The following is a 19040-nucleotide window of genomic DNA, read 5'->3' on the forward strand; positions in this document are numbered from 1 at the left end:
GTGACTCTACCAGTGATCAAATTTTTATAAACGATATCAAAATCTTAATCAATATAATCAAAGAGTTCCGTTTTTTCACTTCACCCTTTCTAGTGAATTACGGTAAACAAGTGACAGATGGTTCGAAACTAACCTTCCTCGTTCTCTTTCTTCATCCGCTTATTAGACACATTGTACCTATTGAATACTTTCATCACATACTAGATGGAAACAAACCTTATGGCGATGTCATAAAGACTGAAATGTGAAAGCTTTTCTCTCTCTACCTGTACAGTTACTTCGACGCGACATCTCCATTGCGTCGCAATCAACTTATTATAGACCAGTGCTCTCGATAGCAAAGGAAAAACTTAGAGCCATTAGAAGCACAGTTACGTAAAACGCGCACCAGTACAAATGTGGTAAAAACTTACGAACTGGCCAGTTCTGCGCAGAGAGGAGTAACGGACCCAATACAACTAACTTCAAAAAGGCCTAAGTACTGGCGTTTTAAACAAATATAAGCCCTTACTTTCTACTATCGGACCAGTCTACAGTCAATGGATTTGAAAAACTGGTCGAGCCTCTTAGTCCGCATTTAATCGCCGGCGACATTGATTATAAAGCATTTAAGCTACGAGCGAATCGGTATTTTGATGATATGAAATGGTAGGTAAATGTATAAAATATAACTAAATGGACACTTATACAAATGTAATAAACAATATATATTTTGCTCTGCCGTTAAATTAACATTCCGCATACCAAATTACATATGCCATAAGGGGGAGGCCTATGTTCAGCAGTGGACGTCTTATGGCTGAGATGATGATGATGATCATGATGATACCAAATTATGTATAATCGCATACTTTGCAAACGACATAACAAAAGACATCAACGAGGTTCTTTTAACTGAAAAAAGAAGCTCGTTGATGTCTTTTGTTTTATGTTTTTAGTACTAGATACTTGCCTAATTCTGTTTAATTATTTATAGGTAGATTGTATAGTAGAAAAAGTATTGTATACGATAGTGATACAATCAAGCTCTTCAATCTCGTACCATAGCAACCTTCGCGGCCTAAACAACACAGTCCTCGACTGAAAAGCTCTCCGTTATATCAAGATTGTATAAAATACCACCTATATTATCTACTTAGTCACCAAATATGTAAAAGTTTCCCTGCCATCATGTAAGGGTCAAAAGCTCAAAAGCAAATCATCATAGAACAAAGAGAAAGCATCGAAAACAAAACTTTTTTTTTCTAATACCAATAACAGGTAATACAGATCTTAGGCAAGTAACATTATTATATGAATTGAATTGAAAACACGATTTATTAGGAACGTTTCTTTGGTGTAAGTCGCAAACCAAAAAAATACATATTTCGAGTGCCCAAAAATGTTCAAAAATGACAATATATGCTGACCAATGAAATTAGATTATCATTATTCTGACACTGTTAATTTAAACCAAGTTTATATTTTATTCCGGTTAACTATTTTTCGTATTGTAACAGACTTAGTATATAATTATTTATTTACCAATAACAAACAAAATGATAATAAAAACAACATTAAAATTAAAACTAAAATTAAACAGATCTTAAATTAACTTATAGGTAACTTATAGAATAGGTATAATTATTGTAAATAATGTAGGTACTTATCTACCTAATTGCTAAATGTTCTGAATTTAAACTTATTTCACAATATATAATATATCTTTACTTGCCGAGATAACTTTGATATTGGCTTGTAATATCAGGTAACAGTAGTTAGGCATTAGCTATACCAGTTCCAAGACCGTTAGCGCCACTATAAACCGGGACCAGCGTTAGAATATCACCTCATAATTGCCGCACTTTTTAAACTAAATAGGTACGGTACCATGTTTAATTCAATCCAATTATTAAAGGGATGTTATAGATTAATAGAATTTTGACGCGTGACTACAAATCTCGCGTTGGCTCTGGTGTCGACTCCAAGAGGCCCATTAGAACTGACACTTTGTTTGTATCGTGTCTCTCTCGCGCCAATACATGTACGGACAAAGTACGAGCGAAATGCACAATAGGTAAATGACATCATTTACATACTTACATCATTTATGAACATCATGCCAGTGTACCATACCTACGTTCGAATTGGGCTCTTATTCTTATTCTTCCACCAGAAATATCACTTTTGTTTCAACACTGACAGATCATATCCATAATAAAACTAGATCAAATTCACAACATACATAATAATCAGAATACGCCTCTGGTATAAGTATTTAATTTGCACTGACGTCGTTAAATGCTTTATATTTTTATGACTTATTTTTTGAGGGCATACACTTCATGTCCAGCATAGATGGTGAAATTTTATGAAAGTCACTAAACATCTTTTTACGTTATAACCAATGGAATGGTGTTATTTAGGTAAGTATTTTAATATTTTTACTGAATGACTTCCGATACTCGTTTTGTATCCATTCCTTGTTGATAAGTTTTTTTTTATACCCATGTTATTGTTTATGGTTAAGGTATTTTTCACCTGGCGCATCTTTAGTTTACGGTATTTTGTCCTGCCATCTTGGAACGTTTTATATCAAGATTATCTTACAAAGTAAAATATATCAGATACTTAATTAGATATCATATTTTTATAAGTAATAGGACAAACGATTCGAAAATCGTTGTCAACTTACTTAAATAAATAGCTATATCTATCATTGGCTTAACTAGGAGCTAATGACACCAACTATCGGCTCGATTCGGGAAATGAATTAGAGACTCACTAAATATGAAATAGTAAAAATATGTGACGTTCCACTGCAAAAGGTACCTTATGGCTGCTGGCGCCGCGATTCGGGAAATTAATTAGAGATTCACTAGATATGAAATAGTGAAGATAATATATCTTTACTATATCGTATCTAGTTAATCTCTAATTCATTTCCCGAATTGCGCCGTTTGTATCATCTAACTGCAACTGAAAAACAGTATTGTTTCATTCGCCTATGAGAAGTCATAGATAAAGAGCTCAAATAACAATATAGCTGTAAGTACGCAAAGCTCAAACACGCGGCCATAATGAAGTTATCTTCAAAGCTTTCGCATTGTGTTAAGAAATTCTCAGCAAATAGTCTCTAAAAGGCTAAACCGACTTGTAATTCATAAAGTAGCGGCTTCTAACACACAGTGACCAGTTTCGCAGGTACTCAAGTGCTATTTACTCGGTACACCCAGTATTTTAAAGCGATAGGCAGCACAACGGCGGGGGTCTGACGCGCCGTTGCTATGATTACACGCACTTACGTGTTCTATGGAGAACTAAACCCATTTATATGTGACTCCAGGTTTCGTCGTAAGCATAATTAATTATGGCTTTAAGGTAATAAATAAACATTAGTTGACTGGTTTTAATGTAATTGTACGGTGACTCTACGATGACCGAGCTTGTTTATATGGAAACAGGTAATAAGTAGGCGCGTACTCTATGGAAACAGGTAATAAGTAGGCACGTACTCACTTTGTATTTGTATGTGTTGCGTTATTCCATCTAAAATAACGTTGCATTGTGCAGAGCCGAGCCTTTGAGTGATTCACTGCACAGTGGAATCAGATAAGCGGCCTTGATGTCTTCACATTATTTGATTTTAATGTTTGCTCAGATGCAAGTCGGCGTCGGGCATTACACTTTCGTTCCATGCACATGCCATGCCGGATGCACTTTATAAGAAATCTATATTATTCGTAACACGTTAAAATTGTAGGAATCATATCCTCCACCTAGAATCCTCCACGTAAATCTCCACAAACATCATAGCTTGTCTCAGTTCTAAGAAATGACACATTAATCTGTAAAAAAACTATACCTGTCTAGAGTCTAATTTGTTTTTATACAAAAATCTTTTTTTTTCAGAGCATTTGGGCAAATGGTACAACCCGTATAATAGTATAATTAATAAATTAATTAATACATATACTATTATATAGTGCGTTTACATTGATATGTTTTGTCTATCGAACGTCTAATCAAACTGACTGCATTATACTTACTATGTATACTCTTTGCAGCATTGCGTAAGATTTGTAAAAGAAAACCCTAACTTTAAATCATTTTTGAAGTACCTAAAAAAGTGGTGATTATATTCTCTTATCTTTGTAGTTAAATTTAATATTACTCATGAGCAATGCCTTCATGTAAATGAAATGAAAATATTAAACGAATATATTCGCAGAGATTTCAAAGTGTCTCCTATGGACTCCTATCACGGCAAAATTGCTGAAACCTAGACGACGCTGGTATGCCTGGTCATGTCATGAAGGGAGATGAAAACTAAAAATCGTGGCTGTCTGTATGTATGAATACCCCCGAGGATGGGAAGGACTATCATATCGTATATTGCAGCACTTCAAGAAACGAAAACTCAGAGCAGAAGCGTCTGGCGCACCCGATCAAGGAGACCTGACCCTAAGTAGATGGGATGAGGTAGGTTCATATCTATCGATAAGTAACTGTAAAAAAGAAGAAGATTGTTGAATTCTTAGTTATTTATCAGTAACTGAACAAATCTGCAATCAAAGTTCCTCTTTTTACGTCTATAAACATAACTGTAAACACTATTAGCAGTCCTAACTGTTATGTTACCGGGTTTTCTCTATACGGATTCGTGTTACACAAGTTGTTATAGGTAATTGGACGTAAACTCATCTGTTACTCGATCGAGTGACCTTTTAAGGTTCGTCCATATCGCAGCCGCGATCCAAACAAGTCAGCTGTCAAACGATCCCATTGACCTCCTGTACATCACGATGAAGAACCTCGGGTTATCAAGGCCCATTATTAAATTGTATGACCTGTATTCTTAAGTGAGGGCAGTAATTTTATGATGGGATAAAACAATGCATTTTTAATCAATCGTTAAGGAACTAGAGTTAGACCGAGAAAAGTCTGCAGCGATTTTGATAGCCCAAATGCGTTCGAGCGCCAAACTACCTCGACAGAAATGGGTGCATTTCAACCCTTGGTTAACAATCTACTATTATTGTCATTGTATTTTAATAAACTCCATACATACATCCATATAAATCTAATACATACAAACTTTTTAGATCATTCTTATGTTTTTAAAATATCTCGTGTCGATAGATCAGTCAGATAAATTCTTCATAATCCTCAAGTATTTTTAACGATCCTCACGACCGCAAGCCGCTTAAAATATTTTGTGTCTTTTTTTTACTAATGTCGCATTTAAAAACAAACTAAAACGAAGTTGCACTAAGAATTTGTTTATCATTTTTGTCTGCGTTTTAGATACTTTTTAAGCAGGTGGTTATTTGGAAGCGGAACTCCAAAATCCGGGACAGCCTCACTAAGTGCGGGACCATCTAGTAAAAGGTTTACCTGTCCACCATTGTGTCTGACCGTCGCCCAGCGTATTGTAATGGTTTCCGAGAACTCACGGTCTAACCTCGATTCGTTCTAATCTACTTAAACAAAATTAGAATACCCAGCCACTATTACAAGCACGTACGAAATGTGTAACACCGGTGACCGGTCTAACAATGAGTGCCTGAATGATTAGACTTACTATAGGTACAGTAGTTAGCCTCAATGCCTCGTCTTGATGATGAGTTTCATTTATGTACCGCTTGAATTTCGTTAGCATAAGTTGCTGATAAAATCGATGAACATCAAATGACGCCAATTGAATTATTGGCCATCATCATAATGCATTAGTCTTGGCTACTCCATCCTACCTAACGCTAATTTAATTATTTAAAATAATACAATTACAGTTTGTATCTTTAGGTATTTAAATAAAAGTAAACAAACAATTTCTACATTTTCGGGTAGTTATAACATTTATTGGTTAACCGAACAATGACAAAACCGCCTGGATCAGTCACCGATCGACCTGACTTTAACCTACATTATTTGATCGTTTAATGTTTTCAACTACCCTCAACCGGCTTAACGATTAGGCTTAGATTCTGTTTACTTTTATTTAAATACCTAAAGATACAGAGTACTTAGACCATTATACATAAGTAAGTGTATAATATTAGCCAATAACGCTAACAAGGAGCCCATAATGGTTTGCGTTGGAACATGTGAGCGGCAATCCGTAACCCGAGGGCAGGTATTTACCATAACAAGGGGAACAATGGCTCGGAAGGAGAAGCGGGCCTAACTAGGTGTAAAACGAGCCCTTTGTACGGCCTGAACTAGAAATCTTCGTAAGGGATTATGTTGCTAATGCCCTTTGGACGCTATCTGTATCGCGTTGGAACAATGTTCTGTAAGTAAAGCATTGTTTACTAACATCTACATGGCTAAAGTGTATACTACCTAACCTGCCTTAACTCTACATTCATTATTCATTATTCAAACAGTAAAAAAATTCATTCTAAGGCTGAAAACATTAAAAGTGAACAGAAACTCGAAATCTATTTTTCTACATACAGACCGCCAGACCACGTTTTACGATTTCAATGTAAGCACTTACGCAGCTTAGCGAAAGTGGCCAGTGTCTGACAGAGGTCCGAGCCATAGCGGGCAGTGCGGCCAATTAGAGGGAATGTGCCCGTCGGGAATCCGCCATTCTTCACAGGGAGTTACAATTTATATTTCACCGCGCTCACTTTACTACCACTCCCGCCAATAACTCTAACACACAGCAAACGCACCGTACTCACCCGCAATTTTCTGATTGCACGATACCACTTACGACCGCGAATATCGGTGATTTCACATTCACAGTTAAACCGAAATTGCGAGAGCCATCATCAGATATCGCTTCTTAATTTAAGCGAATATTCAAGATTATACGCACGGATGCCGGTTTGGAATCCGCCTGTAGAGACAAGGCGCTCCTTAAAAGGCGGCTTGTCGACAATGGCCTGGGAACTCAGCTCATTTGAGGAGAAAATATCATGTCGGACTCAACGGGCTCGGACTGCTAAATCGATTTTTAAATGCGACTTTACAACCGACATGTCATTGCAAATATGAAGGAGACTGGAGGGATGCCGGTAAATTGCTGGAAACACTTGTTTGGATATTTTCTTTTGCAGAAATTGCATTACCAGTGATAAACATTGCAGTAATAATACGGTTTCACTTCTTGTTTATGATCGTGAGTAAATTTTATTGACGTCATAAATAAATAATTTTTGAATAACTTTAAAATTTATTATTCAATTTTCATTGAAAAAAAGCACTTAGAATTCTACAAAATCAATGCATTTTTTAATTACATTCGCAACTCTAAGGTGTACATATATAACATATATTAATAATTTTATTATCCTAAGATGGTGACAATTAGCGTTACGAATAGCGCGTAATATAAGCGGATTACTAATGAATAGCCTAGAGCAGTTGATCCCCAAATAAGTAGAGGTGTCACATTACATGTGCATCTATATAATAAGTCAAATCAAATCAAGTCTAGAGACCACCGGGTAATAGTTGATCTTAATCAAACATTTGGCAGACGTAAAAATCGTAAAAGTGTAAGATAAAAATAAAACAGAACCGAGCGAAGAATTGGTCTCAAATTTAAAAAGCTTCTCCTGTGTGGATCTGGTGTGGACTTAGAGAATATAACCAACGGAGTGGTCATTAACAGGCGTTCCCCTCTGTCGAAAATAGGCGGCCAATGGTCAACGACATATCAACCACATGTATGGACTGACGTTTATCTGACATGGTTATGTTTACGTTATATATACATTTGATGTGCCCCTCCTCCGCAAAAAACGGCAGACTATTTTGTACCGAAAATTATAGACATGGCGTCTCCGTTGGTTATATCCTCTAAGGGTGTGGGTTAAATACTTGTGTAAATTATATTAAAATCAGGTGAATAATTTTGTCACGCAATCAAGTAAGGCTCCGCAACGCCTGTACACAGTTATAATACAAAAATAGTCCCGGTTCCAAGGTCAGAAAATAATAAATGTTTGCGACATAATCATCATGCTTTCACTGTCACTATGTCGGAGAATGAGTGGTTTGCGTCATGCCTTAATATGTGCGTCACCTCGAGCCCCATGTAAACAAGGGGACTTTGCGGCCATGTGATATCACCGGGATTATCATTATCACGTATTTGATGTGATAACAGCTTAGTAGGATATGATTTAATGCGGGCGCCTGCGTTTTATATTTACAACTGATAAGTACGTACCTATATATGTATGATGAGCTGCCAATAGTATAGGTAAAATCTAGATTCAGGTAAAAATAATAGGACTCTCGTCTCGTCATAGTCATCATGTCATAGGATAGGCGCTTATGTCTACCTGCCTAAAAACAAACAATATTTTCATGGAAAGCTAGTAATGACTAATGCCTATTTTTTAACCGACTTCCAAATCTCAAAGAAGGAGGTTATCAATTCGGTTGTATGTTTTTTTTTATTTTTTTTATTTTTTTTTATGTTTGTTACTCCATATCTCCGTCATTACTAGATCGATTTTGAAAATTCTTTTTTTGATTAAATGTATATGCATACAGATTGGTCCCGTTTTTGTCAAAACCTAGTTCTGATGATGGGATCCATGAGGAATCGAGGGAACTCCTCAAATCTTAAAGGCATACATATAGTGATTTTTGGGTTTTTATCAACAAATCAAGCATATACACCCAAAAAAGTGACATTTGATGAAGTGGAACTGCTGATGATGATCAGAACGGAACTCTTTAACGACACATAGTTCACGGTTGGCGATTTGTCCTCTTCGTTATGTTTGTTAAGCAAGTTAAGTTTTTAAGCCACATTTTTGTCAAGCTCGAGTTCTGATGATGGGATCCATGAGGAATCAAGGGAACTCCTCAAATCTTAAAGGCATGCGTATAGAGATTTTTGTATTTACATCAGAAAATCAAGCATTTTCATTAAAAACTGTTGCATTTGATGAAGTGGAACTGCTGATGATGATCAGAACAGAACTCTTCAACGACGCATAGTTCACGGTTGGCGATTTGTCCTCGTCGTTATGTTTGTTAAGCAAGTTAAGTTTTTAAGCCACATTTTTGTCAAGCTCGAGTTCTGATGATGGGATCCATGAGGGAACTCCTCAAATCTTAAAGGCATGCGTATAGAGATTTTTGTATTTACATAAAAAAATCAAGCATTTTCATTAAAAACTGTTGCATTTGATGAAGTGGAACTGTTGATGATGATCAGAACAGAACTCTTAAACGACGCATAGTTCACGTTTGGCGATTTTTCCTTTTCGTTATGTTCGTTAAGCAAGTTAAGTTTTTAAGCCACATTTTTGTCAAGCTCGAGTTCTGATGATGGGATCCATAAGGAATCGAGGGAACTCCTCAAATATTAAAGGCATACGTATAGATTTTTTTGTATTTTCATCATAAAATCAAGCATTTACATTAAAAACTGTCGCATTTGATGAAGTGGAACTGCTGATGATGACCAGAACAGAACTCTTCAATGACGCATGGTACACGTTTGGTGATTACGAATTTCGATTTTGACTTGGACTGGGACCCGGACTCGGACTCATACCCGGATCCGGTTCGGACCCGGATCCGGTTCGGACCCGGACTCGGATCCGGATTCGGACCCGGACTCGGAACCGGACTCGGACCCGGACTCGGATCCGGACTCGGACCCGGTCTCGGACCCGGACACGGACCCGGACTCGGACCCGGACTCGGACCCGGACTCGGACCCGGACTCGGACCCGGACTCGGACCCGGACTCGGACCCGGACCTTGACCCAGAAAACCACTATGATACCTTAACTAAATAAACAACTATGATTACCTATCATAAAATTAATGTAGGTATAAAGTACGATGATGCCAATCTTACTAGCCCCTCCCGCTTAAACCCCCGTACACCGCACGGCATGCGCCATTAAGTGGGTTAGGTTAGGTTTGAACTGCGATCCTCACAGAACCGAACAAGGATTAGGTTAGGTTAGAACTGCGAGCCTTACAGAAACGAATTGCTAGGTACTTGAAAAGTGGGTTTGATTAGGTTCGAACTGCGATCCGCACAGAACCGAACTGCTATCTGAGGAGTGGGTTAGGTTAGGCTAGAACTACGACCCTCATGGCTCCTATTCACGATGGGCCAACGCCGGCCACTCCAAGGGACGCATTTATGCGTTAGAGGGAGTAAGTGATATTGCTATCTCATTCTACCGCATGGCTGCGTCCCTTGGAGTGGCCGGCGTTGGCCCATCCTGTAGAGGAGCCATTATACAGAAGCGAAATGCTAGTAGAAAAGTGGGTGGTTTTACCTCCTTTTCTACATAATCTACCATCTACAATAATCTTTCATCGGCCCCCATAGAAGTCGGTTTTTTTTTCTTAAAAATTATCTGTCATTCATACGTGACTAATCAACATTATAAGTTATATTGCGCAAAGGAATTAAAATAAGTATATAGATGTATACCTTCCTAAAGGATGACTCGCGCTAGACCAGGCCGGGCCAGGATCGAGGCGTCCGACATGTCATTCTCTGACGGCTGATCGGTGATCACGTGGCGCTTTACATAGAAAACGAAACCCCGGAAGCTTCGGCCCGGCCCCGGTCCGGTCTAGCGTGAGTCATCCTTAAGTCTATTTTTACTTTCATTTTAAAATTCTCTAATTATTACAAATCTTCCTCGCACTCCAAAAAAAGTGAATGTGGTTTTCGTCCCGCTCATTTTAATTTTTATAGGGATTGTGTTTTCTTAATGTAACCCTCAAGCTACAGAGGGCCTACCGCGAACCACGTTCGAAGTGTTGCCTCCCTGTCAAGCTTACGGACAAATTTACAAGTGCGATAGAGAGGCAACACGTCGAACGTGGTTCGCGGTAAGCCCTCAGGCTCAATACGATCTTTATGCGTTTTTTGCCTGTAGGCTGCGTGGCAACAACAAAAAGGTCTGTGGGGATTTGAAGCGGAGAACAAACTGCGATGACCTTGCACTCGCTAACGAAGGCTGCACTCCATACAAGGCTGGTACAACAAAAAGAAACGAAATCCGGCCGCGTAAAGACCTGCCACAAAAAATAAAGAAAAAGAGGCGGTGCCTTCGTGCGCGCCTGGACTAAACTGGGCAGAATGTTATTTGTTACAGGAATACTTAGTATGAGTAACTACATATATTTACTGGAAAGAAATCATGCTAAAGAAAATTTACCTTATGTAAACTTGCAACAAACAAACATGATTCACTACAAAAATTTACCAATTTTTTGATGTGATACGAGTACCAAGCTGACAGTGATTTGCTCAATATTTTGAGTGTTAATCAATACTGGCCTGCAGATAAGTAAAGTATCAACTGACACGACTATTGGAGTGTTTTGAATGATTTTCAATATTTACTGACCATTTTGCCTTAGATGGTCCGGTCTAAGTCTACCCTCGAGTCAAGTTTAGACGCTATGAAACTTGGGATCAGATTATATAAGTTGCGGGCCCATAGTTGACTACAAAATGCTTCGTGAATGAAAGATGTGATGCGAACTAGGTTACATTGATAACGTATCGCGCGTTACACACGATCCGCGCGCGAACACACTGCTCTATGTATCCAATGTTGTGATTTCTTATATTAGTGATTATCTTTACATTTTTTATTTACATATCCTACAACTCCTTTTTATTTTAACATTGTTTTTCAACAGCTCGCAATATCGTTAATCTTGCATTCTACATATATAGGTACCAAAAAAAACAACACAGGGTAAGGTTTTTAATAAAAAAAATCTGTCGTCGTTTATTTCTTTAAAAAAAGTTTAATTCATGTTTATGGAATCAGTTAATATGTTTAAAAAAAATACAAATAAAAACTGCCTTCAATACAAATAACAAACTCTGACGGTAAAAAATGTCACTAGATGTCGTTGCAACAACTCGAATTTAACTCTACTCTGCGCTAGTTACGGCATTCGTGTATAATAAATCGTCAAGTCGCTTTAAGCCAGGTTTTGACATTGCTACATTGATCATTGCTCCACTTCGCGCTACTGTCTGCGCTAATTTGAATAAACGACGAGTGTTGAGTACTGGCTGATGCCTCATTGTATTGCCTGTCTATTCAAGTCTGGCCAGTTCGATCTGATATATCCGAAAATAGAGGAGTTATCGTCCAATACGGCGTGACCTCAAAATCAGAGAACACGCCTCGTATCACTTCCAACTAGGTACCTTTATGGCTCTGAAATAGGTATCAACTAAACTTTAATACCTACTGGTACTATCGACTACTCTAAAGTTATTTACACTACACTATTTTCGCGTAATTTTATATTGTGTAGGTACTACTTACTTACGTTAGTTATGACTTCATATATTTAACGTCAGTTTTATGTTCAACATAGCCATTAATTACGTAAGTCAATGATTTAAATAATAATTATCTCAGAAATATAGATAACGAAACCGTCTGTTGGTATAATGTTCTGTGGCCGCAAGAAGCACCTACGCCGAGGCGGTGGGTGGCGCGCCTTCGAGACCCGACTTGATCATGTTCCGCTGGTTCCGTTTTGTATAAATGATGTCGAAGCTCTGTTCTATATTATTGTTGAAATAGAGGCAAGTTACTCAAGTTAGCTTTAAGGATACCGCTATAGGTAGCTCACATACTCCAGATGATTAGAAGTTGTTCTTTGTCTCAGTGTACGAACTACGCAGGCTTTTTCAAATTGACTATAGGTACCTACCATATTTTAACGGCAAAGATTTTTTTTTTTTGTTTTACAGAAGAAATTTGATTGCAAATTACATTGCACTATTATAAGTTTTCGATAAATTCTTAATGGCTTGTGATCCAGTTTTGTGGAAGAGCGTATTTAATTGTATTGTATCTACACGAGTACAGTAAAATGTAAATTTAAGTAAAGGCGACAATTTAAAGATCGGTCTTATATTTAACGATTACCGTCAAGCAAGTGCTTATCGGAATTTATTTAAGTTTTATTAGTACTTATTGCTTCAAACTATCAACGTCGCTAAGTAATAACTTCGGAGAATATTTCTTTAATTTCTTACTTGATTAGTCGAACAATAACTTGGCTGTCAACTGAAAATACTCAAGATTTATAAATATCACCAATAAATAAGCATGTTATCCCGTGAGCTACCGAGATGTTCGGTAATTGGAACAGTTTCACATGTCAGGGGAGAAAATACGGGAGCTATTATGGAGGCGTCAGTCTGTGATTACTTACTACGGCGACACCATACACAAACATAATCTTTTTACATCAATGGACTAATAAATCAACAACCTTGAATGTTTTATGGTAGCATTTATCAAAGTTCAAGGAGCTTTTTATTGGATAATTTTCGTTTATGGTCAAATTAAAGTAAACTATTTCAAGATGGGAGGACTATCTATCAGAGCGTAAAAAACAAACTATTTTAATTTGATGTTTTCCCAGCTTGAGCTCAGGTAATAAGACAAATAAATAAACGACTGAATGGGTACGTAAATGGTAAATATAGGCGGCGTTACTACCTGTTTATAATTTAAATTTTAGTAAATATTTGTCTAAAAAACACCATAAATCCTTACTTTTATATTAAAAGCGTAGGTATATCAGTTTCTAGGACCGATTGCCGAAGCACCCCGCAGAGCGTGACGTGTGAACATTTTAATTGGGAAGAATCGCTCATGGGGGACAACCCCACTTAACCAGAAATAGGATTATTGAAACGAACTGCGGCTTCTCAAATTATGTTCACACGTACTTACTTCGGAATTTGGACACTTACTTAACAAAATAGAAACTTCTTAAAATAAAGTTATACAAGCTTTAAGTCACAGGTAAACTTTATTTACGGTCTTAGTCGTAAAGAGTACCAACAAAATTTATCTAAAACACGTAAAAGTATAAGTCATTCTCATAGTAAATCGCCATGGACAAAATAGAGACACGCAAACAACGGTTTGGTTACAAAACCGTGTCAAACTGTGAGAAATATCTTTATTTGTGGATGAAACTCGTAACTTCGGGACGCGCCCACATGTTTGATGAAATATGGACATTTATCTATTTTAGTAGAGGAGCGTGTAAAAATGTAAAACATTGTACTTAGTATGTTAACGTTTTTACGCTTCAATACAGAAGCTTTCGTTTCTTGTTCAGTACTTTTTTAACTAAGTGTACATTATTTGGTATCTATCTATATTTTTAACTGGGCTAAATAGTTTCTTTTTTGTTCTTAAGCAACTTAAGATGAGGTTCTAAATTACATATAAGTAATTCCCCAGGAATCTAAAAAATAGAAGAGATTTCAAAATCCAGGTATTTCTTAAATATTAGGTATATTTATTAATTAAATACTTCTGAATTTCCTCCTCCACCTCCAAACTGACATTTGATATAGTGGAACTGCTGATAAAAACCAGAAAATGACGGCATACTGTTTTGTAATATCGAATTTTATTTTTGCACAATTCCTAGTTTAATAATATAAGTTCATAGTTAAAATTTAAATATTACTTACATATATACTAATCGGTACACGTAGGCACCGTAAGTTATTGTCGACCACACTTCAATAATTATTATTCATAAGGAACCTCGACTAGCCGTGGCATATAGTTTACGTGGTTAAGTAAAATTACTCCGTACTTATATGGAGGAATATTGATGAGATAGCAAACGGTACAACTATAAACGCGTGTCAGGTTACTCGAGCTACCGGTATATAAACTACTAGGATAAACCAAAAAGGACCTTATATCATTGCGGTTATGGTCTTTTGAATATGATACATAAATCGGTAGAGTTATAGTTCAGGTATTCAATATTTGCTTAGAGCCCTGTCAAATTATGTTTACATTTTACGCCCAGGGGTTATGGAGGATAAGGTAAGATAACGGTTTCATATCATATCCATAATGAGACACGTCGATTGCTGTTGAACGAGGGTGTTTACAGTTACACATAAAAACTGATTAAAAAAGGTAGGTAAACAAGTATCACGTCTGGAAGGAAATGCGTGTATTTGTAATATAACAGCGTGTAAATAATGGAAAATACCGACAATGGAGGTGCATTCGGGACAACAACCTCCCAAGGGTGTTGGAACGTATCCAAACGCGATGTTCAAATTTTCATGAGTCACAAGTCGGGGTGTTCTGAGAAATCGCAGATAAATTGATGATGTTAAAATGATGATTCATGAATGTATGGAAGTAATATGAAATTCTAACTGGCTTTATGGTATTCACGTGTGTGGAAACGCTCATAAACATAAATACATGTGCTCCCTATAACCATATATGATTGATGTCATTTTCTCATAGGTACATCAGCTAAGAAAATGAAATGCGATTTTTGATACGTACTTATCGGCTTTTCGTCGATCAATTGAATTCGTTGAACCTATCCGGTAATCTATCAAAAATCAAAGCATGCAATTTGTTGCAATGTGAGTAGATGCCTTAATTGCCGATTCAAGTGCACTTTTGAGAACAGATAATCTACCGCAACCGTCGAAATTTGCTGACCATCTGCCTCCCTATTGCTCGAATATGGCAAGAGCTGTAAAGATGAAAATTTTATGTACACATTCTTCGAATTATTAAGCTTCCGTCATACAGGCCCGTTGTCCGGGCGGAGCGTGAGCGTTTTATATGTAAAAGCGGCGCGCCCCGCCCGGAAAATGCGTCTGTGTGACAAAACCTTTAGGTTCGCGGTAGCCGGCCAGCTCCTCGAGACTGTGCAGCCGGCAGTAGGTCGCGTTTGCAGCCTCCTGGCGCCGGGACGACCCCGCCGAGGGAACGACCGCGAAAATTCGCGATGTTGTATCGATTGCCCTATTCTACCCCCTTGCCAAGAACAAGCATTTCCAAAACTTTTCAGGAACTCTCATACTTATATACGTAATCTGAACAGGTTGAGTTGAGTTGAGATAATCGTCTAGGTCAGGTTCAAAACCGAGATGAAGGGGAAGACGTCTTTGCCCAGCAGTGGGAGACCATAATATAGACTATTAATATGTATTAATATAATTTCTATTCAACTACTAGGTAGTTTAATGGCGCGAATCATGAAACAAATTAAATTTCAAAAGATCAAAGTTAAGTTTACTTATAACAAACAAAACGTAACGAAATGCCGGCGCACCAAAGAGAGTCGAATTGTGCGCCCTGTATTATTTCACTAAGTACCTACCACCTTATCGTGCATTGGTATATGTAAATACCTATTAAAATACCTACTAAGATTTGTTAAGTTTACATTGAGTACGTTCTGCACTCCCGAAGGCTAGCAAGTAATTTATTAATAGTACATTACTACAGAGGCCGGGACGAAAGGGGTTGCCGGCCGAAGACATATAGACGGCCGAGCGAAGCGAGGCCGGATAGGTCTGAGCGCGGGTAACCCCATTTCCCGCCGAGGTATGTATAGTGCTTTTCTCAAACATGCAATGAAATAAATAAAATAAAAAATCCACGAAACCCAAGTTTTATTTATAGAAAAAACTAAAAGTAAACTACACCCAAAATATGTATAACCAACACGTACCTATATCATTATCATTATCACGCGTATGTTTTACTCGAGTCGTGTATTTTTACTAGGTACCCGTATATTTTCATGTATCTTTGATTTTTTCGCCTTGTATCCGTCTGACTATCGTTTTCGTCACATAAGTTTACATAGCCTTTCATGTTGATATCATGTTTCACATACATCGTTGCTTTATGCATGGAGTAAATAAGTATAATTTCCACAGTGTTGACGAATTTGTAGTTACATTCATTTAAAATATGATTTTTCTTAGTTTCTCAAATAATAAAATTGCCATAAGCAACCATATACATACTTCGTCTTTGACTTGGCGGCAGAGGCAGCAAGTTATTTAAAATCAATTCTGGTTACGCTGCCAATTCCAACACCTACGATTACAATTAATATTAATTTCATTATTTCGTCGGAACTCATATTAAAGTAAAAAAATCAACAACGCACCATAAATCCAATAAAACAGAATGAAAATTTTTCAACTTTACCTCCATAACAATTTTAAAAAATAACTACGCGTGTTTGAGTAGACCTTTTTGCCGCTAATGTTTAGATGAAATATTTTAAATGGTTTTATTTGTGTAGTTAAATTTATAATTTAAAATTATAAAATTTGGTTAATAATGTATTATTTATTAAGTTCATGTTGATTTTATACAAATAAAACTGCAAATTATAGCAAATATTGTTTTTTGTTTTTTTTTTATAGGCGTAGTGGCAGTGTCATTACGAACCATAAAGCCAATACTGCCTCTAGTTTTTTTTAATGGATGAATGCCACGATGCTGTGTCACAAATATCTGTGAAATGAAAATAAAAAAAGAGGACTTTGCCGGCCTAGGCCTGCAAGTTTTGTATGAAATTCCATTAAATACCTTTTGTCCTAGCCGCACCTGAAACGTCATACTTCGCAGCCTATTATAAGGAACATAACATCAATATTTCATTGCATGTTTGAGAAAAGTATCTTAAGTACTGTCTACCTATAGAGCTCAGCTGACGAAGAATGTTTTAATTACTTCGCTTTTTATTGACACCTTTAAACGCGCCATGTCGGACGTTACCCCGACAGGTAAAAACGAACAAGTTGACGTCCCGAAAGTTGGTCCTTTTTTATTTCGGCCGGACCGGATTGTATTTTACACCAAGTGAATTTATTTCATCTAATAAAGAAAAATGTCTTCAATATTATAAAGTTTAGTTCATTGATTCCTTTTCTTAATAAATCTATAGTGAAAGTTATTTCAAGTTTTTAGTAAATACTAATATGAAACATGATTCCATAGTAATGACACTATCGCCATTCTTGATAAGCGACGCGCTTCTGATAACTCCGATATCAGAATTCCACACAATTCTTATTGTAAACTTGGTAACCTTTCACAGTTAGATCAACCGACTGATAGAACACATGGAACAGCGACCTTCGCACGTGACATCATACCAAGTTGCGTTAACACCTACAATAACCCTAACTTTACTTACCAGCTTGTACTTCCTCCGGCTTCATCCAAAGTCAGGTGTTCTGCGACAGAAAATCCAAAGTACGACCCCTTTTCACCAAACTTTATCACAGGAATCCTGGGTTCCAGATTAAAGCTGGAGACACTGTACAAAATGCACAAAAATACAACACTTTCACACTTAATTTTGTAAGCCATCGTGTATAGTTCGTTGATACGTCGTGGTTTATTTCACTTATTCACCGTCTCGAAGTTAATTCGCGCATTGCGATTTTCGTAATAGTTTCCGTTTACACGGTCGACGAGGGGACCAACTCGCATGCCGTTCGCCGGCCTAGTATTCCCGCTTACTACTTTAACCTCTCGGCTCTACGCTCAAACAACACAACTTACTTATTTTACACGCGGCCAGCCTCTCTAGAGGCAACTGAACTCATAAAAACAAGGATTGATAAAGCTGCCACCTAGCGTTGCCTTTCTAAAATATATCAAGTTACACTGTGTCGCCATCTATTGGGTGAGTTAAGCTTTTTTTGGTCCTTCGAACCGGACTGATGTTAGAGCTCAGTATACTGTTTAGTATTTAGTTTCACTTGATTGCACGAGATGTCCTCTTTTTGATTCCTAAATTACTCTTTTTTTACCGCTTAGGGTGGTATTCCACCAGCCTGTCCAATTTATTTGTCCAATGTCAGTGCGTCTCACTCTCTCATTAAAACAAATTTGAGACGCAATACACATTGGACAAAGAAATTGGATAGTTGGAATAAAAATACTCATTTTCACGTTTAAATTAACTTTAAAACAACGTTTGTGGCGAAGTTTTTTATTATACTACGTCGGTGGCAAACAAGCATACGATGCGCCTGAAGGTAAGCAGTCTCTGCAGTCTATGAACGCCTGCAACTCCCGAGGGGTTTCATATGCGTTGCCGACCCTAACACTCCCCACCCTCGTTGAGCTCTAGCAACCTTACAACATTAAAATTAATAAATACACGTTTACAACAATATTCAAAATACAATTCCTACACAATTAAATTACTTATTGGTTTGTTTGATTTTTTTCCACTCGATTCCTTTC

General features: G+C 37.2%; 1 protein-coding gene across 2 annotated transcripts in view; it reads right to left on the reverse strand.

Annotated features, from left to right (window-relative positions):
- Positions 1 to 18382, reverse strand: part of LOC134670160 (integrin alpha-PS1) — an 88437-nt gene extending 70055 nt beyond the window's left edge. For both annotated transcript variants that reach the window (XM_063527852.1, XM_063527851.1), the window contains exon 1: positions 17980 to 18382. In XM_063527852.1, the coding sequence (XP_063383922.1) occupies positions 17980 to 18155 (176 nt within the window). In that variant the 5' untranslated portion in view covers positions 18156 to 18382. The remainder of the gene's footprint in view (positions 1 to 17979) is intronic.
- Between the last annotated feature and the right edge of the window lie 658 nt (positions 18383 to 19040).

The sequence above is a fragment of the Cydia fagiglandana genome, chromosome 13 (genome assembly GCF_963556715.1).
Source record: "Cydia fagiglandana chromosome 13, ilCydFagi1.1, whole genome shotgun sequence".
Classification (NCBI taxonomy): domain Eukaryota; kingdom Metazoa; phylum Arthropoda; class Insecta; order Lepidoptera; family Tortricidae; genus Cydia; species Cydia fagiglandana.